Source organism: Podarcis raffonei, chromosome 2, assembly GCF_027172205.1.
Source record: "Podarcis raffonei isolate rPodRaf1 chromosome 2, rPodRaf1.pri, whole genome shotgun sequence".
Lineage (NCBI taxonomy): Eukaryota > Metazoa > Chordata > Lepidosauria > Squamata > Lacertidae > Podarcis > Podarcis raffonei.
The window spans coordinates 52013086-52040681 of NC_070603.1; the positions used below are offsets into that span (position 1 = coordinate 52013086).

The 27596-nt window shown below is 44.5% G+C and overlaps 1 protein-coding gene across 1 annotated transcript in view; it reads left to right on the plus strand.

Moving 5' to 3' along the window:
* Window positions 1–27160, plus strand: part of STK10 (serine/threonine kinase 10) — a 67444-nt gene extending 40284 nt beyond the window's left edge. The window contains exons 4-19 of the mRNA XM_053376601.1: window positions 1397–1546; window positions 3899–3971; window positions 5589–5783; window positions 6989–7070; window positions 9556–9690; window positions 11853–12437; window positions 12839–12969; window positions 14252–14375; window positions 17379–17558; window positions 18243–18335; window positions 18537–18666; window positions 20094–20218; window positions 21182–21370; window positions 22250–22375; window positions 22940–23053; window positions 24065–27160. Of these exons, the coding sequence (XP_053232576.1) occupies window positions 1397–1546; window positions 3899–3971; window positions 5589–5783; window positions 6989–7070; window positions 9556–9690; window positions 11853–12437; window positions 12839–12969; window positions 14252–14375; window positions 17379–17558; window positions 18243–18335; window positions 18537–18666; window positions 20094–20218; window positions 21182–21370; window positions 22250–22375; window positions 22940–23053; window positions 24065–24205 (2573 nt within the window). The 3' untranslated portion in view covers window positions 24206–27160. The remainder of the gene's footprint in view (window positions 1–1396; window positions 1547–3898; window positions 3972–5588; window positions 5784–6988; window positions 7071–9555; window positions 9691–11852; window positions 12438–12838; window positions 12970–14251; window positions 14376–17378; window positions 17559–18242; window positions 18336–18536; window positions 18667–20093; window positions 20219–21181; window positions 21371–22249; window positions 22376–22939; window positions 23054–24064) is intronic.
* The last annotated feature ends 436 nt before the right edge of the window (window positions 27161–27596 follow it).

The following is a 27596-nucleotide window of genomic DNA, read 5'->3' on the forward strand; positions in this document are numbered from 1 at the left end:
TGGCTGAGTTTTCAAGAACAGTAGCTATGGCAGGGGGTTGTGTGAGTTTGCCAGTCTTCCTGGAAGGGGGAGAAAGGGAGCTTTCATTTTCTCAGGATCTGAGTCTCCTGTTTAATCAGGCAAAGCATATCTCATTTCACAGGTACCCTCCAGGTTTGGGGATTTGCTTTTAGAGGAAAATGGGGGAGCAGGAAGGGGAACTGAGCTATATTTCAAAGGCCTAGATCATGTCTGGCATCTATGCTCCAGGCAGCAGGTGGTGAAGCTACGTACTCTTACAGGAGGCAATGTACAGAGGTCACAAGTCTAAACTCCCAGCCTGTGGTTTTCAGGAAAGAAGGGCTGGGACATTAAATTCATGACCAGTCATTGGGGTGGGGGTGGGGAGTTGATTCTCACTGTGGTGAATGAATTCCAAGCGTCCATTTCGTATTTGTTATGAATTTCCCTCCGTCACAGCTAACCACACAGACAGTTGGGATGCAGAGGATTGGCATCCTACAAATTCTCTTGGACAACTTTTGGTATCTTTGGGAAACCTATTCAGTGGTATTCAACTCTGTCTTACTCAGAGCAGTCTTACATGGAAATTAAGGGGCATACCCTGAGTAAAACATAATTGAATTTCACCCTTCGGGAGAAGCATAGGAGCAGAAATGCTTGCCCTGAAAAAGTGATCTCCTTACCGCTACATTGAATTCTGCCCATATATCTGAGGGAATGCCAGCTCCATTTTCTTTTTCCCTCAGGGTCCACCTGCATCTGGGATGGGGAGCCAGTGGACCTCCAGGTGTTCTTGGGCTCAAACTCCCATTGCCCCCATCTAGCATGTGGTCCAGCAAAATCTGGGGGGGTCGCAGGGTCTCCATACCTGGCCTAAAATCACTATTTCCCTTTAATCAAAGTAGGTGAAAGTGAAACCACCCACTGAAACAAATACGGCTTTCCCAATGTCCAAAGCAAAGGCTTATTGCTCATGAACGGAAACAATTGTCTTGAAACGCCTCATCTACATTCACTGTGTTCTAGTAGAGCAAGATTAAATATCGTATGTTTGTCGTATTTTACTCTCAGCCTAGTGGTTATGTGTTAGGCCTATGAGCTTTGATATGTTGCATGTACAAATTAATCAGTGAAATGTTTAACTTCAGAATAATCTCTGCAATGGTTTCCCCCTTTCAGTTCATAAGCAAAACTGGCAGATATTTTGCACCTCAGAATAATCCACTGCCATTTCCCTTTTCTTTTTTAAATCTGAGGGAATGTAGCCTTTGGCAGAAAAAAGGTTGCTCACCCCTGATGTATATACAGTTGTTAATTCAAACTCAGGGCAAAAGTCAACCCTGTTCCATGAAGCTAAATTTAGGAGCCTTTTCCGATTGCCTCTGTTTTATAGAACTGGATCGAGGCTTGACCGAACCCCAGATCCAAGTGATCTGCCGCCAGATGCTAGAAGCCCTAGACTACCTCCACAGCAAGAAGATAATCCATCGGGACCTGAAGGCAGGCAACGTGCTGCTGACCCTGGATGGAGACATCAAGCTTGGTGAGGCAAACTAGTTAGCCTTTGTGTAAGATGGGTGCAAAGCTGCTTCCTGCACACAGTGAGATGAGTGGCTGAAAACAGTGGCTGCAGCGTTGTTGTTGTTGTTGTTGTTGTTGTTTTAAAAACAGCAACTGTAAGAGCTGTTGTGTGACCACATGAGAAAATTATGCATGCTTGGCTGCTGTAGAATAATCATTTGTTAGGTTTGTTGTCTCTCCACCCTTTTCCTCTGAGCAGCTGGGAGCCACGTTGTAGCCTTGCAGCATCCCTGAGGGGTCATTTGAACAGAGAGACAGAGACCTACTGAAAGCTACCCAGTAAGCTTCCTGGCCAAGCAGGGATTTTCAACCCTGTCTCAAGAAGATCTCAAACAGTGTATTTACATACTCAGTGTATTTACATTCACTGAGACTTACTCCCAGGTAACTGTGCATAGAATTAGACACGACAAAAAGCAGAAACAATGTTAACTGGAAATACCAGTGGGGCCTCAAACAAATTTTTGCAGTGTGGAGTGCTGCAAATTCTATACCGCAGTCAGTTAACAATGTGGTCTTTCAAAATACTCCATTACATTCAATTTATCCCACCCTCAGAATAACCAGTTAGGATTTGATATATGTTCATATTTCTCTTTGGACTGTCTTGAGGGATGCCCCTTAGAGAGGGTTTTCCTATTATTTTTGTACTTTTGCAAACCTTTGAGTTTCCAGAAACGTATTTATAACCTAGAATCAGTCAGTGTTGACATCAGCTAAATCTGTGAATGGAGAGGTGCTGAGGGTTATTCTTTTCAGCTTAATTAGAATATTTTTCTCTCTCCACCCTAGAATTCGTAGGGTTCTAGAAACTGTAATGAAGTTACTTTGCATGGTACACTTTTCAAAGACCCTCCTTTTATAAACGGGATTGTGCTGATTAACTCTGGATGCAGACATAAATCCTCTGCATGCAAAATCAGTTTGATGCAGGCAAGGAGAGGGACATCAAGAAAGCAGTTGCTTGCTATGGTAATGTGCTGCAAGAGGCCTGAAGTGACCTTCCTGGCATGGGAGCAAAGTTCAGTTTCTGTATCAGAAGTTGGCCTCTTTTGCTGATGCTAGCTATGATGATCCCCTTCTGAGAAGGTTTTTATTAGAATCACAGAATCGTAGAGTAGGAAATGACCACAAGGATCATCTAGTCCTGCGATGCAGGAATATTTCACCCAATATGGGGCTGAAACTCATGCTCTACTGACTGAGCTACACAGGGATGTTAGCATACTTTGAACTTTGGCCTTCCCTTTGGCTCCTGCTCAGAGTTGCTGAGCTAAAATTATGCCAGTTCCGCCTCTTTGAATGATAGTACCCACCGGAATGGATGTTCTTCAGAATGGGGATAGGTTGTATTGGGTCCAGAAAGACTTAAAGCAAAACAAAAAACCAACAAGAAATCTGGGGTCCATCATCTGCAGAATTTAAAGGGGAGACTGATAAATGCAACTTTTTTCATTCTATATGGGATTGTGTATAAATTGATGTCTGCCACAGGAATTGGCATGTTTTCTGTGCAAGCTGGAGAAGGTGTAATTTGTTAGCGAGGACAGGGTGACGTTTCCTACACTTCATCACCTTTTCAGTGGAAATTTTCTAGAAAGAGGAGGAAGAATAACCCTTAACACAAAATAGAACTGCAGACAACAGCAGGAAGCAGGAGAAAACAATTGATGGTTTGTTAGGATTTTGCTGAGGTTTCTAACTACTTAACTGTTAAAATAAAGTGCTCCCCTAACCCGATGGGAAATGAAAGGGCTTCCTTTAGCATCCCCTGTTATTGTGGCAGAATAAAATAAATAAATACAATTACCTTTGCTTTGGTGGGGCACAGTTAGCAAAAATCTGGTACAGTATTTAAACTTCCAACCCTCATTGGGACAGTCTCTTTTGTCGATGTGCGATGGATTTTGCTCCATGTGATTATTATGCATGTGTCGTGGATACCTAGAACTCCTCTGTTTGTTGAAATCACGTTCCAGTTTGCATCTGCTGATGAAAAATGTGTCCAGCTACAAGTAGTCCTAGAGCTTGTCCACACTTCTGCTTATCCCGTGCCTAGAAAGCACAGGTCTGAGTTGTTTCCCCTTTGCCCCACTCCTTTCCCGGGGAGACAAGAGGGAGTGTGGATAAGCCCTTGCACTGTGTCAGAACCTTAGCCTAGGGCCTAGGCATTGTCCTAGCCACTTCGATAATCATTGATTGTTTTCAGAGAGTCTCTTGGTGACAGAAGGTAGCTCTTTACTTGAGCTGCTTAAGGCACACAAACACCTTGCAGCCGGTATCAGAGGATTTAACATGATCAAACTCTTTTCAGCGGATTTTGGAGTATCTGCCAAAAACATGAAGACTTTGCAAAGACGGGATTCCTTCATTGGGACACCATACTGGTGAGTAAATGAATTCAGATTTGCAAGATGCGTGAAAAGGCTACCACCAAATAAGGGCATATATATTCCAACTCAAGAATGAAGGTGCTACCTGCCTCTTGGCTGAATTGTAAACTATCCACATGAGTGGAAGTGTGTGTCAGAGAATGTGTGGCCATGTGTATATGCCGTGTGCTTGGTGTTTTACTCCTGGGGTCCCCCAAATGGCACCTGTGGGCACCCCAGCACCATCAGGCACCTGCCAAGGTCCCCAGCCCCTCCTAGCCTTTTTTAAAAATTGAAATGTTTTTTGCCATGGTGGGCTGTTGCCTGTTTTTTGCCTGCATTTCATTTGTTTTTTTGGAGGTGTTGTAGGTGTTCTGCCTCTTTTCAATGATGTGTGTCTGAGTATGACATGTTTTTCTTATGCAAAACAGATATTTTGTGGTGCTCGTAATGGTTTCTTAGGTTTCCAAAGGTGCCCCTGGGCTCAAGAAGGTTGAGGATCTCTGTTTTACTCTCAGTGCTGTGCAATTACATCTTTGTGTGTATTTTAATGAATTGAATCATAAGAGATTCATAAGAGTGCACATGTCTGCTGGCCCTGGAGGTTGGTGGGAGACAGGCTGGGCCAGTGGTTGCCACATTTGGGCTCAGAAGGCAGGAACCGGCCAGTTGGCTGGCTAAGGGCACATGCCCGGCTTTGCCCGCCAAGATTCCCTCCTGCTGAGTTGAGCCCTGCCTGCCTCCTCCCTGGACCCTCCTCACTACAAAGTGCTTCAAGCACAGGGGAACACAAAGAGTACATCAACAAACTTGCACAGGGGGGAAACTATGTTGAGAGTCCTGCATTGCTGGGGGTTGGACTAGATGATTCTTGGGGTCCCTTCCAAGTCTCCAATTCTATGAGTCTATGCAAATATGCAAGAGGCTGCAAACCTAGATGAAAGGCAGCTTTTAATTATTGTTTTATGTGACATCAGTGAAAATGCTACAAGTCCCGTAACTGGAATGAAATGTTGACGAATCTAGGCCATTCTCTCTCCCTGCCCCTCTCTTTTACTCCCTACCACTTGGTGGAATGTCCTTTTTGAAGCAGTTCCAAGTGTATGAGAGCAGTGATTCACTCTAGGAATTTAATCTCTAAATCAGCCACGTTGCTAAGGGGATGCAATCAGTGAGCATTAATTTGCCATCTAAAGCAACATCCAGGCCAGATGTCATTGGCCTGCTGGTTTTCTGTCACTGCAGCCTGCTGAGAATGGAGAGATGAATGGTGGTTGCCGGAGGGGGGCGGGTTAACTGGATACTGTCTTTAGCCGATAGATTTAACCATTTCCATGTCCCATTTATTGCAATGGGAGAATTACGTGAGTGCTCAACTCTCCAGTAAAAATCAGTGTGACCTATAAGTGCTTAACTCTGGATAGATCATGCCAAGGGCAGCAGAAGAGGCTTCTCCCCAATTTATTAAAGAACTAGCTGCAGAGTCATATTTCTGATGCTTACAACTGACTCTAGGCTAATAACTGATTAAATATATAGATTAGCTGGGGTGGGGAGGTGTTTTTCAAAACCACTGATCAATGGTAATATGTTGGTAGCAGAGCACCCTATTCTTTGTTACTTTCTTTTTAGGATGGCTCCTGAAGTGGTGATGTGCGAGACCATGAAAGACACCCCCTACGACTACAAAGCTGACATCTGGTCCTTGGGCATAACTCTGATAGAAATGGCCCAGATAGAGCCTCCTCATCATGAACTCAATCCCATGAGGGTCCTGCTGAAAATAGCCAAATCTGATCCTCCCACTCTTAACTATCCCTCAAAGTGGTGAGAATACCTTTTTTTTTTAGTGCATTTGCACTTGTGGGTCTGTGAGACGGAGTCTGTCGGTCGGTCGGTCGGTCTCTGTTTGTTTACCCAAACAGCTGTGGGTCACCTTTGTCTAGACAAGATAATAACAAGGACTAATTTCTTCTGTACAAACACCCATTTGTCCATGTGCTCACTGAACAACCTTAGGCAAGACCAATTTTTCAACCTACCCTATTTCCATAAAGCGCTTTCCTGAGGATGTGGGGAGATAACCCAATGTATGCCACTCTGAGCTCTTCAGAGGAAGGGTGCCATATAAACTTAGCATATAATAGCACCAGTCTTCCCCAACCTGGTGCCTCCTTGATGTTTTGAGTTGCAACCTGAGAGCCATCACTGGTCAGAGTCAGCCATGGGTGCGAAACTGGATCTGGCCCAATTCCCACCCCTCACAGGCCAACTTTCAATTCTCTACACACATCTTGCCTATACATCTTTGCCCTTTCACTCCTTTAGAGTATTCTCTGTGCGTTCTCAAAGTGTATAGATGCTGCATTGAAGTAAATACCTAGCCAGACCTTCTGGTTGTTAAAAAGAGGAGTGAACAGCCCTGAAGCTTTTTCTCTCTATGCTCCACAGTCCAAATCATACAGGATCAAATTCAGTGAAAATCACTGGGTGGTAGCTTCCATGGATAAACTTGCTTGTGACACAGTTTCTGCAGTCGTGTGTAGAAACTGCCAACAAGTTCTTTGTCCTGGCTTTACATAGAAGACAACATTGGATGGGAAAGCAGGGGGGGGGGCAGGATGATGTTATTATCGCTTGCCTGACAGAAGCCTTTGTATTAACACGAGCTGAAGCGTACAATTGTCCTCATGTGAGCTTGCTAACATTTGGGCTTTTTGGCATGAATTGAGAAATAGAGTGACAGCATGTAACTTGCTTCTGAACAGCTGTTGCTCCGGAGCTTTAAAGGGAAGTGCTAAATCTGTAATTAACCAGGCAACATTTCTGTGTATTCAGAAAATGTTATTGTTTTTAATATGTTTGTGCTGCTTTGTCTCAATAGCTCTTCCTTTCAACCCATTAGGGCTAAGTGAACAATAATTTGTGGCGATAATACTGGGAATATAATTGGTGTGGGCTGTGGGGTGCTTGGAACCGTTTCCTCCCTTCTGAAGTTCTAGCCAACTCTGTTTGTTTCCTTGTGCATAAAGGTCTCCAGAATTTAATGACTTCCTGAAGACTGCGCTTGATAAGAACCCCGAGACACGTCCAACTGCAGCACAATTGCTGGAGGTAAGTGCAGGATCCCCAGTCAATAAATGCATAAAATAGATACATACATGAGCAACTGCTTGCAGGTTGGTAGCCCACATAGTGCAAACTTGTTTTTGGTGTGCTGATGCATAGAAAAGTTGAGCCTGTCTGCTGTAATTGTGGCTCCTAACTGGACACAAACTATACCACTGTTAGAAGGTATAGCAATGCAAATTTGACTGCCAGTGCTGACTGCTCAGCCGCCCCTTACTTTTACTGGGCCTTCCAGTTGCTTCCACCTACCCACCCTCTTACTTGACTCCAGTGTAAAAAAGGTGACTGTAATTTTCTAGCAACACTCATACAGCAGCCACCATTCCTAGATATTTCTTTATTTTGGAAAATTCTCCTTGGCTACTTTAGAACCATGCATAGCATTTGTGTGTATTTTTTCAGTTTCTGTCCAAATGGTTATGCTTTACTATGAGCCTTTGGTTAAAAAGGAAAAGTTGTCTAATCAATAGATGGAGGAGAGGGAGTCTGCATCTAATGTGGCTTGTTGGAGGAGTTCTGAGTGTATTGACTCCATGAAACAGAGTGGAAATTGGCAGTACTGTATTGTCAACCAGGGGACAATTTCTTAATTTCTTAATGGGGCCAGTTCGCATGCTTACTTGGTTGGATGACCCTCTTTCTGTGGTGCTAGGAAGTAGATGTGCACACACATCTCTGCACTATGCATGTAATGACACAGGTGACTTGTCTGCTGCACATGGAGGTCCAAATCTGAAGTTTATTCCTCTCCAGGAGGAAGAACAGAAAGCATAAGTGGGAATTGGGGATGCTCATGGAGCACATGTGCCATACATTTAACAGTGCAGTCCTATGAATATCTCCTCTGAAATGAGCCTCGTGGAGTTCAGTGGTGCTTCCTCCCAGGTTAGTGTTAAGGACAATGCAGCCTCAACAACCTACGCAATGTAGGCCTGCGATGTGCCTTTCCTCTGTGACGGCAAGATTAAAGTTGAACGAGGGTAAATGTGCCAACAGACTTTGAGACTATTCTGCTTAGTTTGCATAGAGGGTTTTTGCACTGTCGCCAGGTATGTTTGTACTTATGCAAGCCATCTTGGCACAGAGCACATGGAGCTCTTAAGGACCAGGTCACACACTCCTTTCAGCTGCTTGAGTTGCTCATGGGAACACTGTTCTTGTGTAAGCATTGTAATGGGGTCTGGGGGCTTATGGCTATCAAGCTGTAACAACTTCCATGTTCAAGAAGATTAATATCGAAGGCCCCATTTGCACAGCCCATTTAGAGCAGTATCATGCCACTTTAAGCAGTCATGCTTTCCCAAAGGATCCTGTGAAGTGAAGTTTGTTAAGGGTGCTGAAAGTTGTTAGGAGAGCACTACTCACCTCACAGAGCTCCCTGGGAAGATGGATTGGTGTTTAGCTACTCTCTGAATTCCTATCTGAGATAGGAACAGGGATCTCTTAATAACTCTCAGGACTCTTAACCAACTACAGTTCCCATGGTTCTTTGGGAGATGCTATGACTGTTCAAAGTGTCACAGTACAGCTTTCAGTCAAATCAATCAGTTTATTTGTATGCTGCCTTTCCAAAGTTAACACCATGCTCAAGGCAGCTTACAACATATTTTTTAAAAATTGCATAGCTACAAACATAACAAAAGTAGTCATAAACACAAAGCAACAAAAGTGCACAACCAAACTGAACAATTTCCACATAGATCATAAGATACAAAATAAAGATACAAAAAAATTAACAGCAACAGCCCCCCGCAAAAAAACCCACCCTATACAAATACCCCAGGCCAAGATTCTGTTCACCAACCTCAGCTTTTGTAGCTGGAGTCAGTCAGGGCCTCGCCCTCCCAGGTCATGTGGGGAAAGACCTGCAAGGCTGGGAGGGAGCAGGTCTTCCAGGACTTACAGCCAATTGCTGCTCCATGGATTGGATGTGACCCATGAGGATACATTTTGTCTGCCTCACTGCAATCCTGCTCAGTTTTAATCAAGGTGTTTTGAAACTCTTCCCCCGTAGTTTCACCTGCAAGGGAAAAAGAGAGAATTGTTCCCCACAGTTGTGAGAGAGAAGTATTCCACATCTTTGTATTTTTTTTCTACTTGGGTAGTTGTTTTCTCCAACTATCTAAGCACAACTGTGCCACAAACTTAGCTGAGCCCTCACAACACATGCAGGGGTCAAATTGCATTACAAAATGCCCTTCTTGTCCCTGTATTGCCTCCTGGAGAGACTGTTTTGCTCCCAAGAATACTGCCTGTGATCTAGCATGTCCATTTCAAAGCTAGAGAGGATGCAGACTGCCCATAGCACTTGTGTGAGAGATTACATTTCTTATGAGTCTACTTGCATGAATGAATTTGGGCAGGGGTGAGGGGAGCAGTTGAAAGTGGCCCCTGAAGTCCACTTTGAGTCATCATGACTTGGGTTGCAGGATTGTTCATTCCAATACGGTAACACGTTCTTGGTTTTCAGCATCCTTTTGTCAGCAAGGTCACTACTAACAGAGCCCTACGTGAGCTTGTGGCTGAGGCAAAGGCTGAAGTGATGGAGGAAATTGAAGACAATAGAGAGGAAGGAGAAGAGGATGACTCACCAGAATGTGCATCTGTAAGTTTCGTTCTTTCTGTCGTCTTTCATTCTTTCTATCTATCCTGCTGCATGAAGGAAACACTTATTTTTAAGAAGGAAGGCAAACCCCAACACCTGCAGGAATACACAAAATGCTTATATTTTTCAAAAAGCTTTAACAACGAAAGCTAGCTAGATACAGAAAAGTAAACTGAGGACCACCTTTGACCTCTGCATTGACTGTGTTTTGCTCGGGAGCCACATTGTTGTTTCTCATGCAGGTGGACAGGAAAAAATGCCTCCTTGGTTGGGGAGCGATTCCTCCTCACGCAGCAGCCAACAAGCCCTGAAAACAATGTGATGGGCAGAAAGCCAGCCCCTTCGCTTTCCTCTCGTGAGAGAAGTCTCCTAAGTTAATGCTGAATGTGTCTCTTCATGTGCAGCACTCACTATATGGCTAAAACGGCCACATGGGAAGATGTTGTCTGCTACCTCCTTTGCCGCAAGGATAATGTCCCTGTGCTAAGGGACTCCTGACCATTGGGTCCAGTCGTGACCGACTCTGGGGTTGCGGCGCTCATCTTGCTTTATTGACCGAGGGAGGCAGTGTACAGCTTCCGGGTCATGTGGCTAGCATGACTAAGCCGCTTCTGGCAAGCCAAAGCAGCACACAGAAGCGCTGTTTACCTTCCCGCTGGAGGAATACCTATTTATCTACTTGCACTTTGATGTGCTTTCCAACTGCTAGGTTGGCAGGAGCAGGGACCGAGCAATGGGCGCTCACCCTGTCGCAGGGATTCAAACCACCAACCTTCTGATTGGCAAGTCCTAGGCTCTGTGTTTTAACCCACAGCACCACCCACGTCCCTGTGCTATTTGGGACTAAAAATGTGTTCTACGCCCTGGATCCTGCTGACTGGTATTGGGCTTGGCTTGTGCAGATAGAAGGCTATAGGAGAAGTTGTGTGTGTGTGTGTGTGTGTGTGTGTGTGTGTGTGTGTGTGTGTTCGTTCGTTCGTTCGTTCATTCATTCATGGAAGCAGTTCAGAAACAACTGGCAAGATTAAATAAGTTGTTGATGGCTGATGCCAGGGTTCCAATCTAAAAGAGGTCTGTTCTGACCCAGGGCAAGGGATGCGGGGGGCATGTTCCTTATCCTACATGGAACTTTTCTGTGGAGAAAATGAAACTGCTTCAGGCACAACACCATTCCCTGGAGCCTGACAAACCAGACTTTGGAGTTTTTGCAGACTTCCTTCGATTGTCTAGGACTTGGACAGAAAATAGACAAAGTTTCAAGGGTGTAGTTGAAATCGCCAAGAGAGGTGCTTTTTCAACATTCATGAAAACAAACTGAAAACTCTTCTCATGGAAGCTCTAGTTGTCGGAGCAGAGTCACTGCTCTGTGTCCTACACCTGTACCCCAACCCATTGTTCCCTTAAACTCAAGCACCCGGTGCCAGTCCTGGGAAAGAAGTTAAGGAGTGCTTCCTCTCTGACTGAAGCTGCAATTAGGAAATGCAAGCCTGGCTCCTCAAGGGAGGTGGGGGCGTTGAGGACAAGTGGCTGTGTGTTTCCTTCTCCCTCCCAACTCTGGAACTACCCTTAGAAGTGGAAAGAGCAACACAACTGCTGTCCCTGAGGGGGTCCTCATCTGTGGAGGCTGAGGACTCAGTGTCAGGAATTGTAGACAGGTCTTCTTCACTCCTCCTTCCACTCAACCCCCAAGATGTAAGGGGGAGAGTAGAGTCTTCAAGTGTTGCTTAAAGAGCTCCCAGAGAATCCAGCGGGAAAGAGTTTCCTAAGAGACAACACTCATGACAAATTTTTAGAGCTTGTTGATAGTATTTGTTTTTTCTGCCAGTTTTATTCATGAGTTTTTATCTTCTAGCTTTTTAATTATGTAAACTGCTCTGCAACCAGTTCCGCTCTGATGAAGGATAGCATATAATATATTTTTTAAATCAATTATTTGAAATAAAACAAAAAGTAGAAGACAAAAGATCTGTTAGTTCAAGGTTTCAATGGTTTCCTTACACTACAAATATTCAGAGGCAGAGGACATTTTGGTCTTGTTTCTTTTTTTAAAAAAACAGTACATTTCTCAATGCATATGTTTGGTATTTGACTTCTCAGTTAAGTTTTTTAAGGAGAACGAAGTCAAAATTTATGACCTTTCTTTTTCCCTTTTCTTTACTTAGCCCCTTGATGCTAATAAGAGGGACTCTTCTGTGCCAAGCCAGCTAAGTTTGCAAAAAGAGAAGTCTCCAGAAAATGGCTTGTCACTTGTGGCCAATGGACCCAAGTTGCCTCTACAGCAAGTCACTGAAGCCATAAATGGGCAGGGCAACAAGGTTTCAAAGGAAGTGGCTAGCGACGAAAAGCCAGGCAAAAACAACAGCAGTACAAACTTGTCTGGAATTGAGGATTACACACATGAAGCCAGCGCCAAAGAAAAGCCAGACACCAGCCCCCAGTTGCTGCAACTCAACAAGAACATTAAGCCAGCCGAGAGCAGCAGTCTTGTCTACCAAAATAAGGACACTGAACCAGTAAGCAAAGATGATTCCAATGTGGGAAGCCGGCCAGAGAGCAGCCTCCTTGAGACGCCGGTTGAAGAGAAGCTCCCCAATGGGAGTTTGAGTTCTTCCTCTCAGTTTGAGGATGGCAGCTCCAAGCAGGACTCTGATTCAGGTAGCACCTCTGCCTCAGAGAGCATGGACCTCAGTATCTCCTTGTCTACCGACCTGTCCCTGAACAGAGGCAGCGGGTCCCTCTCTCTTAAGGTAAGAATTTGGGCTCAACAAGTGGGATTTGTGTATCATGGAAACCAGGCTTCACTCAGCAAACCTTTGAGCAAGATGTCTCTCTAACTCATTCTCCAACAAACTGATTCTATCAAGGGGTCAGGACACAAAATTTACTCCTACATGAGGTAGCTGATTCTTAAAGTCTCTCCTGAGTTATCTTCCTTGAAGAGTCTGATAAAACCATTATTGGGCGGGTGGTGATAAATCTGAATGTTGTAATATATCCTAGACCCCCTGTGATTGTTAGTTCCCAACTTTAGTCACCTTTGTTCTTGTTAGGCTGTGATATAGATAGATAGATAGAGATAGAAATATATATGTATGTAATTTTCTTTAACGGTTGGTTCACCATAATAAACATTCGATTGATTACATAGGATGCAAAAATGCAGAAGATGACACTGAAACGGACCAGGAGATTTGTTGTGGATGGAGTAGAAGTGAGCGTCACTACCTCAAAAATCATCAGTGAGGATGAGAAGAAAGATGAAGAGATGAGATTCCTCAGGCAAGCTGAAAATCAGGGGATTTTTGGGTGGGGTGGAGATATGGGCACACCAGGCTTTCTCAGAATATAGTTTTCTCTATGCTTTTCACTTTCTCCATAGAGTTGTATGAAGTGGTAGGGAACCAGGGGACTCATCACGCAATATATTTTGGGCAGTTAAAAATATAGCATGAATTCTGCAGATCTGTAAAAGCATGATCCCCTTATGAGTAACAGGGAGTTATGGCCATTTCCAGAGCCTATCTGACTGCACAAATTAAGGTTGTTGCTATATGGTGTATATAGCAGCTTGTTAGAAGTGTTTGTGAAGCCAGACCTGCTTTTGTTCTGTTGCTTTTAAGTGCCACTTCTGGTGGTTCTGCTGCTTAGTGAAATGACTGTCTTCAAATTCATAGGTTTCCTCTCTGACATGGCAAATGGTGGACATGAGCAGTCAAGGTGCTCATCAAGGATGGTGTGGACCAAAAAACCTGGCAGCAGCACTGCCATATAGCCTGGTGCAAGACAGTGAACAGCCTTTAAACTGCTCTGGTCTGTGGTCCAGAGCCCACAACTTAGTTGTTTTTTGGCATAAAATATATATAAATACTCACCTATGAGTTTAGGACTTTCTTTCTTTCTTTCTCCCTCCCTCCCTCTCTTCTTCTCTTCCCTTCCCCTTTCCTGAACTAGGGTATCAATAGGGACTTCACTGTAGACGTACAGCAGTTTCTGATAAGTGTCTAACAGCAAATTCAGGTACTTCTCTTCACAGAGCTGCAAAAGCATACTTTTCGAAAGCCTTACCTTGTTGATAGGTCTACAACCTAAACAAAATCTGACAGGTGACACCAACTTTCTAATCCTTGACTTAAAAATAATCAGGGGAGACCCACAACTATAGCTTGTAGCATTTGTCTGAGCCCACTGGGCTTCAGTCAGTGAGGCATGCTTCCTCATAGTTCATTGTGGGGTCATATTGTACGTCTATTATTCAAAGTGTCTGTACAAGGAAGGTGAATAATTCAAGGCCAGCAGACAGGGAAGCAGCCTCTTCTCAATATCCTGCCTGAAAGGGACAAGTGGTGTGAAGTGTGGCTGTGACACAAGGAGGCAGCAACTCCTTGAAGCAATGTTTCTGACACTAGGAACACTCAGTCAGTCACCCCTGTGGTTATTTTAGTATGGATTGTGCTCCTTGTCTCCCCCTCCCTTTTTTTAGCTTCCAGAGACCGCCTGCCCTGGCAGTGCAGGGAGAGCTGGTCCTCCGTTCCTGAACTTCTTCTCCACTTTAATCCTACAGGCGCCAGGAGTTGCGGGAGCTGCGTCTGCTTCAGAAAGAGGAGCACCGGAACCAGACCCAGCTGACCAGCAAGCATCACCTGCAGTTGGAGCAAATGCTGAAGCGCTTTGAGCAGGAAATGCACGTACGTGGCAAAGAGAAGCCAAATTCCTCTTCCCTCCCTCTTATTCAAAGATATCGGGCCGCATGCTGGTGGGAAGCAGTGGGGAGAGGAGAAACACGCCGCTCACAAGGCATATATTGTATAGCCTGTTAGCCAGACTAGGCAGGACGCTAGCCACTAGGAATGAAACTGGAGGCATGTTGATGGAATCATTAGCTTTTCCCTCTGTATGCTGGGGCTATGTGGCGAGGGGAAGGGCCATTGTAAATGGACATTTCCATCCAGTCTGGCGTTGACTGTGCTCTGGTGCTGCTCTTGTGGCAGAAGGCCTTTTCTTTGCAGCAGTTCAACAAGAAAAGTGGTCACCTTGGATGCTGGAGAGGTCTGCTGCAATGGCCCAGCTTTTGAGGGGTCAAAAAGAAAACAATAGGCCTTAAAACCCTATGTGAATCTTTCTCAGTTTCAAATATATTCCGCCGCCCCCTTTTTTAAAAAAGGTGACATTTTCTTCAGGCTATTTCTCCCCCCCCCCCCAATAAATACATGTTTACTTTTACATATTCTGGAGTCTTTCAGCAGAACTTGTGATGTTCTTTCTCTTTCTGTCAGTGGTGATTTTAAATCTGACCAAGAAGAAAAGTAACATCTCTGAAGCCATGTTATGGCATTCCTGCAAAGAATAGCTTAGCATAGGTTGGATGCTTCAAAGTGCGTGTTTCTTCCTGTGTGTTAAACCTGACAGGAGAAGGAGACAATGCAAGATTGTCATATTTTTAATTGTGGAACAGTTTCAGCTTGTTCCTGTATGCCTTCAAATTTTCCGGAAATCTTGCGGAATCAAAAATAACGAGGCACTTGCTGAAACTGCAACGCAACACATTCACAGCTATTGTGGCACTCCCCATATACGTATCCTCACGTGCCTACCAGTTTCCCGAACTCTCTCATGCAGGTATTCCACATTTTCAATTCTGCTTAAAAGCGAGGACACATATTTGGGGGCTGGAGTCCCCAGTTTTCTGCAGCATGTGTGCTTGTTCCATATTTTAAGTATTGCTAAAGCCGGCTCCTCCTGCCTTTCCCTTCCCAGCCCCCATCGCATACAGTTAAAAGAATGGCAAGGGGTGTACAACGGGGGTTGCAAAAGGTTATTAGGCTTTCAAGGATCTGTGCCAGTAGATTGACTGAGACTGACCTTAGGAGACCACAGGTAAACTTTTTACAGGGCTGAGCTGGGCCCCTGACAAAATCCCCCACACAAGGTATCTCTAGCAGTGTCATGTACTGTGCTCCGTTTAAGGGAACGTCAGACAGTGGCCCCTGTCAAATCCCAGAGAGACCCTGCTAGTCAATGTAGCCAATACTGAGCTAGAGTGACAAGTGGTGTGACTTGGTTCCTTCCCAGCCTTCCTTTAAAGTGGAGTTCAGTATGTCAGTAGCTCTGTCTGCAGCAGTTAAATGTGTGACCCACACAATGCATTTTCGTTAGGACTCTGCTGTGCTTAAGCCTCAGTATGTTTGGAAAATGTTTCCATTTCTCACCCTTATGTAAGTTAAGATCTCTCTTGGGAAGAAGGCTTTCTGAAGGTGTGAATGGTTTTGGAGAAAGTGCAATAGCTACACAGGCACTGTGGTATGGAAAGTGGGGCGGGGGTGGGGAAGTATTCTCTGAACCAGAGGGAGTAGTGCAGAGTTTGCACATGCAGACTGTTCCATTATTGGGTGTTTCTTCAGCCAGCCTCTCACTGAGTTGGTTTAGCCCAAATATTCTTGTAAAAGTCTGCCGAAATCCTGCGCGCTGGTTTCAGTCCTGTTGCTGGCAGATATTTCTCCTTCCGTGAGGAAAAGGCGGGCGAGCATTCTTTCCTGTTCTGCTTCAGCCACAGCCTGTAAGCAGATGCAGCCATCTCATCTGCTTGCTCCAGCTCATGCCCTACAGGCATCTCTGCTGCTAAATGTGTCAGAAGGCAGTGCTGCTCGGGAGATCCAGGTGTGTGGCAGGAGAGAACATTGTCACACACACAGCCAGCTCCTAGTCTGCTTCCTGCCGTATATATGTGAGGGAACTAGAAGGCTACTGCAGCTTGTTTACTATTCTCTTACGTTTCTGTGTCACTTGTGATAGTCAGAGGTAGCTTACACAGAGTAATATATATATATATATATGTATTAAAAACATGGCATGCAAAGAAATAATATCAACAGTGGAAACAATTAAAGCAACTCACATTTCTCACAAATCAGCCTTTTTACAAATAATGTTCACAAAACCTTCAGTGTATGAGCTTAGTTTTTTAAAAATCTCAATGCCATCTCATAAAACATAATTTTAATCATTTGCTTATTGTTTAGAACAGGTATCTTCAGCCTTTTTCAGACCTACCATTTAACCCAAAGATGCATTTGGGGACTCGTTTCTTAATCTTTTCTTAATATATTTTCATGGTGGCAGTGGTCCTCCTTGGATCAGGTCACGAACCACTAGTGGGATGCAACCCACGAGATGTAGACCAGTGGTCTAGAAACTCTGGTTTGTTATTCTGGTTTCAGAATAGTGAGGCAAGCTTCCCTAGGCTTATGAGTTCCATAGGACAGAGGCCACTACCGAAAGGCCCTGTCAGGGTCTCTCACCAGTTTTATTCCATATATGGGGGGAAAGGACCGTAGCCAAGTGGTAGAGGATTCACTTTGCATGCAGAATGTCCTAGGTTCAATCTCCAACATCTCCAGGTAGGTCTGGGAAAGCCCCCTGCCTGAAACGCTGTTGATGTGTGAGGTGCTCATATGGGAAGAGAGACTCCCAGGGACACACTGTCCCCAGACAATGTGCCTTCAGTATTTAGAACTGCTAATGCTCAGAGATGCAACAAGATTTGGATATGTTCAAAAAAGTTTTAAGGTGGATTCATTTTAAGTTGTGCCTTTGCACTTTGCTTTAATAGCTAAATGATGAAAAATACTAACGTAGTCAAATCTCTCAACTATGTATAAGGAAGCCTGAATGTCCTCTTTGGTCTCGTATAGACAAAGAAGAAATTCTATGACACCGAACTGGAAAATCTGGAACGTCAGCAGAAGCAGCAAATTGAAAAGATGGAGCAGGACCACACGCTGCGCCGCCGTGAAGAGTCCAAGCGTATCCGTGCTGAGCAGGAACGAGATCTTGTTAAATTTCAGGAGCAGCTGAAGCAAAGGAAGAAGGAGGTGAGCGTCGACGTTGGGCCAAAATCTTGCACAGGGAAATCTTAGATTTAGTTGTTGGCACTGGCCTATCTGAAAGCCCACTCCGTCCTCTTGCTGTCATTGGCTGAGGTGCTCTCATGTCACAGACAAGCTGTGCAAGGGAAGGGAAGCTGAGGGCAGAGTGCCAAGATTTAGGGGTGCTGAAGAAAGGGAGGAGAGTGAACAGCAAAACAGAAGCTATGCAAATGCACACAGACAGACACCTGCCCATCCTCCATTGTCACAGCTCAGGGGCACATTCCATCCAGGCAAAAGCACTTGAGGAGGTGGTTAGGGGTGCAGCCAGGGCAGGGAGCGTGACCTAGAGGTTCCTGAGGGCCAGGTAGAGGCCAAAGGGTCACATTCTGTCCCTGGGCCCTGAGACTTCCCTACCCTTTTTCTAAATTCACTTGTATGTAACTATGCTGCCATGGAAGAACGTAAAAGTAAGAACCACCCAGAAACAAGAGACTTAAGAAACACTAACAGAAAAATAGGTAAGGGTGAAATGAAAGCAAATCAAAGTGATAGCATAATGTCAGCATAAAACTGGAGAATTGAAAGTCAAACCATCAGGTGACATGGCCAACGTGATAAATCACTTTTGCTCAGACTTGTTAGGAAATTGGACCAGTAAGAACTTTTGTTGGTGTCTTTCGTTTCAAGCTCAAGAGTGACATTGAGAAGCTTCCCCGACAACAGCGCAAGGGGACCATGAAAACAAAGATGGAAGAGTTTGCACAGAGAAAGCAAGTCATGGTAAGCTCTAGAGATATTAAGTCCGTGGTGTGGCCAAGACCCATATGGACACATTTGATTCCCTGCCTCCCAGTTATCAGGATGAGTAAGGCAGGATGAGGAAGCAGAATCATACCACCCATCCTGCTCTCACTCATAAGAAAAGTTTTAGGCATCATACCAATAAGAGCATCTCTTTTGCTACTGTCTCCTTTCTTCCAGGAGCAAGAGTTTGAAGCCAAACAGGCTGAGGATCTGGAACAGGCCATGAAGAATATCACCACCCAAAATCGGAAGGAGATCTGTGACAAGGAGCGAGAGTGCCTCAACAAAAAACAACAGCTTATGAGAGGTGAGAGGGTGTCCTCCCCCCCCCCAAAAAAAGAAGAAGTGGGGAGGAGATTTCTCTAACTTGGTGCCCTCCAGATGTTGATGGACTACAGCCCCCATTAGTCAGGCAGGCTGGGGCTGATGGGGATGGGATTCAACACACCCTCAAGACTCCAGGTGGGGTGAGTTTCCTTCAAGAGCGTTATTGACATAACTATAAGTGAGCAGGTGAGATAGCGCCAAAGACAGTAGCAAAAAGCATGCCACGTCCTGTCAAAGCATTCAGTAGTAGTAATATTAACAAACAATGTAATTTGGAAAGAGTAGCCAAGCAGTCTCAAGCTGCAGTTTTTCCCAATAGCTTATAGCCACAATACAGCCTTGGAAGGGGGAAAAGGGGGTATAGCACTTTTCTCTTGACTGCAAGGATTCTCTAGCCGCCTTTCTGCCCCTTCCGCATCCTTCTTTCATGCCTTCTGCACCTACTGCCCAAAGAAATTCCTGCCTTTATTATCATCTCACCCCTCAAGTACAGACCTGGCAGCACCAGGAGTTGCAGGAGTATAAATGACGTAAAGGGACAATGACTGAGCCTGGGGTCAGACGTCATTAAGTCCAGGGTGGTCCAACATGCGATCCAAGGGCCTCATGCTGCCCACGATGCCTTTTTGGGCGGCTCTCGGGCAGCCCTCATGCTGCCTTCACGTTGCCTTCCCAAAGCTAGGTAAGTGACGTGCTGGGCTTTCGGAAGGAGACGTGAGGGCTCTGGCAGGGTCTTGGAGTCCTCCCACCTCCTTCCCAAAATCTGGCTAGCACTTTCCCAGCTTTGAGGGGGGGGCACCAAATGTTGACCTCCCCCCATGTGACAAGGCAGTGTTCAGCCTATGGGTTCCATAATACTCTTGTGGCCCACTTGGTATGAAAAGTTAGACCACCCTGCTAGTCTGTGCTTCTTTTTCTCTTTCTTGCATACTATCCTCTCCCTTCCTTGGTCAGCTTACCCTACAGATTTGCCTCAAGTATTTGGTTAGGCTGAGCTGGTGGTTGTGCTTGGAAAGGGAAGTGACTGGATTCTCCAGTGGAGGGTGGTCCATCAGCCAGCCTCCACTTTCTTGCCTTCTCGCTGGCAACCAGTCCAGGAAGTGGCATTGCCAGTCATCTTCCTCCTCCTCCTCAATCTCAGTGTTGCCATTGTAGAATTTGGCAGGAAGAAGGATTGGGATACAACTAGAATTGCTTGGCCTGCTCTGCCTGTCTTTGGCTCTGGCTCCATTTGCTGTGGGTCTTGCTGCCTTCTGCCCTACTGCTCCCCATGGGCACCAGCCATCATTTGGAAGTCCCTTTATCTTCTGGAATCGCATGTGATTGATAACTTCTTTGCCTATTTCCACCCCCACCCCCGTGGTAAAGTGTGTAATGACCATATGCCATTTTATACCTTTTTCTCAGATCGGGAAGCTACCATCTGGGATCTGGAAGAGCACCACCTACAGGAGAAACACCAGCTTATTAAGCAACAGCTGAAAGACCAGTATTTCCTCCAGAGGCATGAACTGCTCCGGAAACACGAGAAGGTAGCAGAGTTTCAGTCTGATTTATTTTATTTTCTCTAATGCTTCCTATGGATGAGCAAGGTGTGGAGTTGCTGTGAAAGAATTGACCTCAGCAGATTTACAAAAAATGGCCTCCCTGTTGCTTGTTTGCATTGGGTGTGAGTACTGCGTATATTTAACCATAGTCAGTGCAGTCAAACATAGAAAGTCCGGAGAGGGAATAACTATGGTCAGTTATAGGAGTACAGTTTTGCGCTTATAGATTCATAGACTCATAGAATTGTAGAGCTGAATGGAACCCAAAGGATCATCTAGATCAGTGTTTCCCAACCTTGGGTCTCCAGCTGTTTTCTGACTACATTTCCCATAATCCCTGACCACTGGTCTGGCTAGCTAGAGATGATGGGAGTTGTAGTCCAAGAACAGCTAAAGACCCAAGATTGGGAAACACTGATGTAGACCAACTCCCAGCAATGCAGGAATCACAGCTGAAAAATCCCTGACAGATGACAATCCAACTTCTGTTTACAAACCTCCAATGAAGAAGAGTCCACTACTTACTTTAGGCCAGACTTCACCATTCTGGTGCCCTCAAATGTTTTGGACTACAACTCTCATCAACCCAGGCCAGCACAGCCTCTCTCACATGCAGTTGGTTTGTTTGTTGAATGAGTGAGTGAGTGAGTGTGCTTTAATAGGACCAATGTCAAAATATTCTTGCCATAGTATCTGTTGCATTTCCATTAGTTTTTATCTAACGGGGTCACTTGAATAAGCCATGGTGAATCTTCATAGAAGTGGTTTTATTTTCCTTAAACTAAACTTGCACTATCTTTGTCTGTCCCCTTTGTGGTCTGTTGAATATTACCCTGGGCAAATATCCAATGTCACCATTCGCTTTGACTGTAAACTTGCAACATATATTGTATTGACTGACCTCTTCTCACCCCGCACCCCAACCCTGGGCTGCCGTTGCTATTCCAGGAGCGTGAGCAAATGCAACGGTATAACCAGCGAATGATGGAGCAGCTGAAAATTCGGCAGCAGCAAGAGAAAGGCCGTCTCCCCAAAATTCAGAGGAGCGAAGGGAAGACCCGCATGGCCATGTATAAGAAGAGCCTCCATATCAGCTCCAGTGGAAGCGCCTCAGAACAGAGGGAGAAGATAAAACAGGTGAAGGATAGCGCTAGAACCCTTGACGGAAGGATTCGATTTGTGGCGCGTGCATTCACTCATCCATTCATCTATATCACACCTTCTTCTCCAATGAGGTCAAGGTAGCACACACAATTCCCGCCCCCCACTCATTAGTTAACCGCCACAACAAACCTGTGAGGTAGGTTAGGCTGAGGGGCAGTAACACTGCATTTGGATTCCTGCAAGCGAGGACTGTTAATCATAGAATTGTAGAGTTGGAAGGGATGATGAGGATGATCTAGTCCAACTCCCTGCAATGCAGGAATCTTTCGCCCAATGTGGAAAGGAGGATTGTAGACTATACATGGAGGGTCCCTTGCTCAACAGCACGTACTTCCAGAAGCCACTGGTCTGGGCTGTTGACAGATATTTGCTCAGTTCCATCTGATATCACTGACGTTTTAAGCTCCAATGCTATATAAAGCACAAGTTAATACTTCCAGAAGGTTTCAGACAGTGGGTAGCTCAAGAAACCTTCCTGCAACACCTGTTAATGGTTTCATGGAAGGGTGGGAAGGTCATAGCTATGCCCCCTGCATTGCTCTGGCACCTGTGGTGCAACTAATACAAGGTGCCGTGGAATCAGATCATATTGTGCTCACACCAACAGATATCAAAGGAGTACATGTATTTGAGGGTCCTACTCATGGCACAGAAGCTGAGAGGGGGCATTTCCCCCTGAAAATAAATTGTTCTCACATTGGTGACCCTCCCTGTCTTCATGGTGCAGTATTCTAGCTCCTGGTATATATAAAAAAATGTAGGGAGCCATGTTTAAAATTCCTGTGAACATAGCCTGGTGATTTAAAACCACAGTGAACGATAGTGATGTTGTGTTGCTGCCTTCTGTTTCAGTTTGCACAGCAGGAGGAAAAAAGGCAGAAAGCTGAGCGACTGCAGCAGCAGCAGAAACATGAGATGCAGACGAAGGATATGAGTGCCCAGTGTGAGAGCAACATGAATGAACTCCAACAGTTACAGGTAACTTAACACCGGCTCAGCTTTAGGTATGCTTGGGCGGGGTGTGGCGTGCCACTAGTTTGGCTCATAGAGAAAAATCTGCCATCCATTCTGAAAAGTTGGTTCATCCTACCTGACAACAAAACCCTCCCAGAAATGGAAAATGTGCTTCAGTATTTCTTGTTTTTGCTTCTGGCCTGTCGTGACATTTTGCATCCTATCTTTCCGTAAAGATGGTATATATATGGAGGCTATCTCATTTAATCCTCACGGCAACCCTGTGAGGTATGATAGACACGGAGAGAGTGAATTTTCCAAAGCCTCTCATTGGGGTTTGCGGCTGAGCAGCCTCTAACCATGACATTCATTAGCTCCAAATTGAGTGGAAGCAAAAGGTTTCTGGAATGAACATAGAATGAGTTGGGATTTTGTTGCTTTTGAAGTAAATCTTGTTCTTTCCTGGTCTTGGAAAGTCATGTTGGGTTTATAAATCAAGTCAGCAGGGATGCTGGATTTGATACTGACCTTTTTGCTCTGCAGAGCTTCCCTCATTTGTTTTTCTTCTGATGTTTTAAATCTGTATAGAATGAGAAGTGCCATCTCTTGGTTGAACATGAGACCCAGAAACTGAAAGCTCTGGATGAAAACCACAATCAGAACTTGAAGGACTGGCGGGATAAGCTGAGGCCACGAAAAAAGGTGACAGCTAAAGAAAGTTGGAATAAAACTTCAAACATCATTAGCATTGGGGGGGGGGGTTAGAAATCAAAGGTTCAGTATTGAACTTTTGACTTTCAGATAATTTGCCAAATCAAATACTCGGGGCGGGGGGAATACTTTGTGTTCATTGAAATGCTAGCAGTAATTTTTATTCCAGTCTGTATTTTTATTGGATTTAAAATTGTTTTTATATTTGAAAGTGTTCTATATGTTGTTATTGTCTGAGATGCTTCCTAAGAAGCTATTCAGAACTGTAATGAAATAAATAAACCATTTGGATTTGGAGGAGGGTTGAATTAGATCAACCTATTTCTGAAATGTTGCAAATTTAGGTTTTTGGATTTGGTTCTCTCCCCCTCTAATTTCATCTAATTTTGTTTCATTTTTGACAACTCATATACATAAGCCAGGGTTGGGGAACCTCCACCCCATGAGCCAAACTTGGCCTGCCAGATCATTTTTGGGAAGCTGCCCCCACCCTCCACCTGACATCATACCTGATGGGTGCATGGCTGCATGCCTTGCTTAAGAAGGGGGAAGTGGCTTCCATTCCATGGAAACTCTTCTCTTTGAATGCTGCTCTTTGAAACCCCCCCCCCAAATTAGAGATTCAAAGAGTAGCATAGGGCAGCCCCAATTTTCAGAGGGTTAAGGAGTAATGAGGGTTAAGGAATAATGAGGAAAGGGGCTTTCAAATTGCCATTTGTAAACAGCCCTGTACTGCTCTTTAAACATCAGATTTTCGGAGATGTAAGGAACAGCATGGGGATGTTTGCAAATGGCTATTAAACAGGGGCGTCAAAGTGCAGCATCATGTGACATCACTATGATGTCTGCCAGGTTTTGGGAGATTAAGATCTGATCCCTCCTGGCCAGAAAGTTTTCCCCACCCCTGATGTAAACTGACAGGAATCCAGGTGGCTGAGAACAGTGAAGTGCTTACAGCTTGAAGCATTTCTCCAACTGAGCTCATTTCTCTTCGCATTTCAGGCTTTGGAAGATGAACTGAATCAGAAGAAGCGAGAGCAAGAAATGTTCTTCAAACTCAGTGATGAGACCGATGGTCAGCCTTCAAGGTCGCCAAACAAGCCTGCCAAATTTGTCCCATTCAGTTCTGCAGAGGCTTCATAACCCTTGGATTAGTGGACAGAAAGGCAATCCCTGCCTTTGTCCACAGAGAAGTTGACCCAAAGGACTGTCAGGGCTCCCTTTTCTCCTGCGCCAACTCTGATTTCCTCTTTTGTCTGAGACAACCAATGTGGCCTGAGGTCTGTTCCCCTAGAGATGAGACAGCTTCCACTTCATGTGGCCCTGGCTGGTGCTGACCAGCTACACCTGGAGAGTTGTGGCTGAGCTTCAGAGAGTAGAGCTAACAGGGTTGTGTGCAGAGTTCACACTGCTTGCTGATCCCATTGCTCAGACCTTGGGCAGTTTTCTCTCTTAACCATCTGTTGAAGGGATGAATGTTGGTGACTTAAAAGATTGTTGATGGCTGTTAAGTGCTGCTGATAAACTTGCCTGTTTAATTTTCTAACTAGTTCTCCTGTTAGGCCCAACTTGCTATGTCTGTCAGTGGATCTCACTTACCTTTTAGTCTTAATGGTCGAACCATTTACTGCCTTGAAGCACTGGGAGTTCAACTTCACAGCTTACAAAAGACAACGAGAAATTGTTAGCTTTTATTGTGGCCTCCATCTTTGTCAGTTAAACAAAGAGCTCCTTCTCCTTTCCTTCTAGGGCCTAGAATCTAGGCCGTCCCATTGAAACTCATCAATTCCTCAGCTTGTTTTGAAGTGACCCAGCACACCGCCCTGGTAACGTGTGACACAATTTCTGCCCTTTCTCAAAGAGTTGCCACAGCCTGAAACATACAAGTGGAGTGTTTAAATCAAATCAGTCCCGAGTCAAAGGCTGACCAAAAAGGCAATGAGAAGCTTATGATCCAACTTAGAGTGCAATTCAACAGTTGCGAAGGCTGCATATACATGGCCAGCTGTGGAAATTGCTGCCCAGTTTTGGGATGTTTAACTTTGCACACCTGCCCCAATTAATAAGCAGTGCAGAGGCCCACACAGTTCAGATCCTAAAATGGTGGGTAACATAAAGGTCTGGTCTTTGCTCTTCACTTTCCCCTCCTCTTCTGTTGTGAGGCAATGGGTTTCTTTTCCCTGTGTTCATCAGCAGGGAGTTCTGTCTCTCCTGTCTCCATTTCATTCTCCAGCCCAGTTGGTCCAGAAGGCAAAGCTTGTGCTCAGGTTATGGTAAGAGCTAATAGCTGCTCTTTCCAATATATTAAATAGAAGAAAAGTGCAAATGCCTTGTAGCAGCAAGTTTACAACTGGCCTAAGGTTAAAGGCATCTTGTTTCGCATCATCTCATGTGAGTTTCATAGGACATCAGTTGCTAGCTTTTAGTTTTTGTTTTTTAAGGTCTACTGTATAAACTATTGGGTGTGCTGTGATTTGAGAACATGATGTTGGCCTAAACCATCATTTTGGCCAGTGTGTATCCCTTTGCTGCTACTTTTGAGTTTGTAGCAAGCCAGAATGATCCAGGTAAGCAGAGCCCCATATAGCAGAATAGAATGTGATACATTTGAAATACTGAAGATAATCAGCATGTCATTATCTTTAAGTCTTCCAAAGGCTGTTTTTAAACCAAAGATGTGTTATTTCCCCCTCACACCTTGCTTACTCCCCATTTCACTATTAAAACACATATTTCAGGAAATGTCAAGGCTTTATCAGTTTCGCCAATTTGCATTTCCCTAGACATTAAATCTATATTGAAGTCTTGATGCTTTGCACAGTGCACCTCACATAATCCTCCATCTGGGTCAGCTGTTTGTGGTAAATGCTTAAATTTGGTACTTCATTCAAACAAAGTCTTCACAGTTCATTGTGCCATCTCAAAGCACTTAGGTTGGCAAAATGCTCCAGTGTTCCTTTTTGTGTATCACTCAGGACCTTTCCAGCACTAGCTCTGTATAGGAAATAATGCTTTTCTTTCCCTGTCTTCCTTTAAAGCCATGTTGCTGTTGATGTGATTTCTGTTCTCAGAGTTAACTTGATGGAATGGAAACGGAAGTCTAGCAAATGCATCGGCTGCTGCCAGGCTGCAGTTTCACTGTCTTGTTTAAGAGATTCTGGATTCTGGATATTTTAGAGGCTAGAAAATGTGCACACAGAAACCATGGGGTTACTGTCCTGTTCTAAATAATTGTGTTTTGAGATACTGTCAGGTGAGACTGAGAGAAACTGGAATAGAGCCTGTGAATAGGTTGTGTTCTGAAAACTCAAAGATCCTAATTTTCTCCAAACCCGATAGCCAGTTTCTGTTCTAACTTTATGTCGCAGATTTCTGATAGTTTGCATTGTGCACAGGCTTGTGTATGTTGTGGACACACCCACATGCAGCTCAATCTGCTTGTAAGTCAGCCAGTAGTTCATCTAATTGTCTTCATCCTTGGCCAAGAAATCAAACAAGAGTTGCTAATTTTAATACTGCTGCAAGTTTGTGTGTGCTTACCTTTCTTTTTGTGCCAGTCTGGTCTTGACTGCTACCAAGCGCTGCTGTAATTTTACAAAAGTGCAATATTTACCTCGTGCAGTGTTGCAAGGATGTCCTGCTCCTTTTGTGGCAAGAAAGTCTCCCTTCTCTTTATTTTTCTCTTTCCCCTAACCCAAACAAAACCTTTTTCTTTCTCTTCCTTGGCTTAAAACTACAATATTTTTTACATGGGGGGACCTGATTCTTCTACTCAAAAGGGTTTTATTTTTGGGGGAAACCACTATGATGTAAATAATCTAATAAAAATGTTACCACGGTGAGCGCCTTCATTTGTGTCCTGAACACTTGTACTTGTTGCCTGTGGGTTTTGTTCAGCAGTGCTGACTTGTATTTGTACATAAATTTGGCTTGAGCGTAATGGAATTTGATTCCTGCTTACTGAGATTCAAATCACCCCACAATCAACAGCTTTCGGGCTCGGAACCAAACAAACTTTTCTTAAAATATATATTGTCTCATTTTGAGAATGTGTGCATTGAAATGTGTTGGTAATAAAGCTATTAATTCTCAAAGCTAGCTGTGACCAGCTGGAGCTGTTTTTAATTTTCTGCTGCTAAACATCCAAGAATAGCTAAAGGGTGACACTGTTTGGTGAAGAGGGAGACCTGCACTTACTATCAGCTGTCACATCATCTCCCATTTTGAATCTGTTTCTCTTCTGTTTTGATATTAGCAATTATTGAGCACCTACAGTGCCTATAAAAGCATGTGCAAAGTCTTGGGATGAAGACCCCCGTATAGTCACCTAGCCATTTATTATACAGTACGTGTGCTAGATAGTGTTTTCATGTGGAAATTGCCATTGATGGGTCAGTCATCTTTGCTGAGTAGGGGTTCCACAATTCCCTCAATGCGATGGAGTTGCTGGGAATTACATGACATCGTTTTCAAAATTCTGCACATGCAGAGGGAATATTGTGTTGAATATTGTGCTTTTGAGGTCAAAGAAACC